This window comes from Arachis stenosperma, chromosome 6 (assembly GCF_014773155.1).
Source record: "Arachis stenosperma cultivar V10309 chromosome 6, arast.V10309.gnm1.PFL2, whole genome shotgun sequence".
Classification (NCBI taxonomy): Eukaryota; Viridiplantae; Streptophyta; class Magnoliopsida; order Fabales; family Fabaceae; genus Arachis; species Arachis stenosperma.
The window spans coordinates 3,347,949-3,350,206 of record NC_080382.1 but is presented as its reverse complement, the minus strand read 5'-3'; the positions used below and the strand labels follow the sequence as shown (position 1 = coordinate 3,350,206).

General features: G+C 31.0%; 1 protein-coding gene across 1 annotated transcript; it reads right to left on the bottom strand.

Annotated features, from left to right (window-relative positions):
* Positions 1-431: 431 nt before the first annotated feature.
* On the bottom strand, positions 432-1,512 carry LOC130935535 (germin-like protein subfamily 1 member 7). Its single transcript, XM_057865321.1, has 2 exons — positions 1,322-1,512; positions 432-1,187 (listed from the first exon to the last, which is right to left on the bottom strand). The coding sequence occupies exons 1-2, from the start codon at positions 1,440-1,442 to the stop codon at positions 637-639; spliced, it is 672 nt and encodes a 223-aa protein (XP_057721304.1). The 5' UTR covers positions 1,443-1,512; the 3' UTR covers positions 432-636.
* Between the last annotated feature and the right edge of the window lie 746 nt (positions 1,513-2,258).

Below are 2,258 nucleotides of genomic sequence, written 5' to 3'. Positions count from 1 at the left end.
AGCTTGAAGTTGCAATATTAAACTGTTAGGGTTATATGAGATATGATAAAAATTGAGGGAGAATAGTATCATTTCTGAACAGAGGAATCAGGGTCATTTTGTCTCTTGTTAGAGTTGACATGGACTATTTTGTCCTCCATTAAAGTTGACGGAATAAAGGATCTAAGTAACTGATGAAGTTAATTATTATGGACCAATTGAGTAATTAATTTTAGTTGGAGAATAAAGTGTGTAATCCAAAATATTTTGAAGACCAAAATGAGTAAATGGAGTTAATTTGTATTTTTTTGAATCGGCTAAAGGATGGACATGGACAAGAAGTTTAAGTCCATCAAAATTTAGAGTAATAAATGCTAACAATTATGCCATGATCTTAAGTGTGCCACATTATGGAAGAGTGGTAACGCTTTGAAAAAATTAACCGGATTCAATACGAAGAAACATGATTTTTTATTTTATTAAAATCACACACTAAAAATTAAATTAAATCAAAGCAGAACATGAATACAACGTAGTGCATATGAAGTATAACCCTCATGCATTTTATTATTACAGGGAACTGCATGAGGCATATGCATAACACTAAATCAAAGTACAAGTAGAATTATTCAATGATGAGTGCTCTCTGTCGTCAAACTAGTTGTTATCATACCAAAACTGCTTTTGGAGATAGTTGATTACCTTGTTGTCCACTTGGAAAGCTTTAGCCAAAATTTCAGGAGAAATAGGAGGAGTAGATCCAAACACAGCATTTGCAATTGTGATAACACCTGGATTTTGACTGCTAAGACCAGCAATTGCCAAAGCGTTGCCATAACCGATGTTAAATTGGAAGTGAATGAGGCCAATTGGGAACACAAACACATCACCCTTGTTGAGCACTTTGGTAAAAAGACGGTTGGTGTTGTTCTGATTGGAAGTCACAAATCCAACTAACAGAGTTCCTTCAATAACTATCAATATCTCAGTGGCTCGAGGGTGAGTGTGAGGAGGATTTAAACCCTTAGGTCCAAAATCTATGCGAGCAAGTGATATACCCAATGTGTTGAGTCCTGCTAGTTCGTTAACTGTCACTGGAGTTACTTTTGACCCAAGTTTGTTAACAACATTCCCAGGATCTACGTGCTTGAAAAAATCCTCAGCTATCACAAGTTTAGGGTCTTTGCAAAATTTTCCATTCACAAATACTGCAAAGTGAAAAATCTTATATTAAAAACAACTAGTCATAAGATGCTTAAACATAATATTGAAAGGAAACTAATTTGAGTAACAAAAACTATGTGATTATGTGGAGAATATGAATGTATATATGCACAGATACCAGAGTCTTTGATGCTGCCATCGGGGAGAGCAACACAAAAGTCTTGGAGAGGGCTGGGATCAAAGGCAGAAGCAAAAGAGGCCAGAGCCAAGAATGCAACCAGCAAGTATGTAGCTTTCATTTTTAGTTTGCTAGCTTCTATATATTTCTATAGTTTTGTATATAATTGCTTGTTAATTGTGAGAGACTTGAATATCTTCTGCATGGAAAGCTCGCTATTTATAGCATGGAACCATTGAAGTGGCTTTGCAATTTATCCACGCTGCAGGTATGGTAATTAATATTATTCTATAATATTTGCATTGTGGAACCATTCTTCAACAACTACGTGTATGCTAGTTCAAAGAATATATTTTAAAATATAAGAAGATGCTCCCCATAAGTTAAAGCCAATGGAATTATTTTTGGTATATAATCTGATCTCACGTTGAATTGGCCTCTTAGCTTGCATTCAATTTATCTACAGATTTAAAATAAGTACTCACTTTAAAAGTGTTATTTGATCGTCAATTTTTTTTTTCCAAAAAATAAGGTAACATTTAACATACTTTTTGTTAATTAATTGGTACTAATATAATATTTAGGTAGAGAGAGTAAATAATCATATAAATAAATAAGAAAAATGGGTAAGTTTATATGATCAATTTAATTTTAATTAAAATAAAATCTTTATTTTAATTATTAGTTGTTAATTAATTTGTACTAATAATATGTATGTAGAGAGACAATAAATACTCAAATAAATAAATGAGAAAAGGGTTAATTTTATATAATCAGTTTAATTTGATAAAAAAATTCAATAATAATTATCTATGTAATTGATTAATTAATTATAATTCGACCCTTTTTAAAACCAATCGTAGTTTAATGCATTGAATAAAGTAAAAGTCTAAAATATTTTTATATATTATTGAATAATAAATTAATTGTATATGTA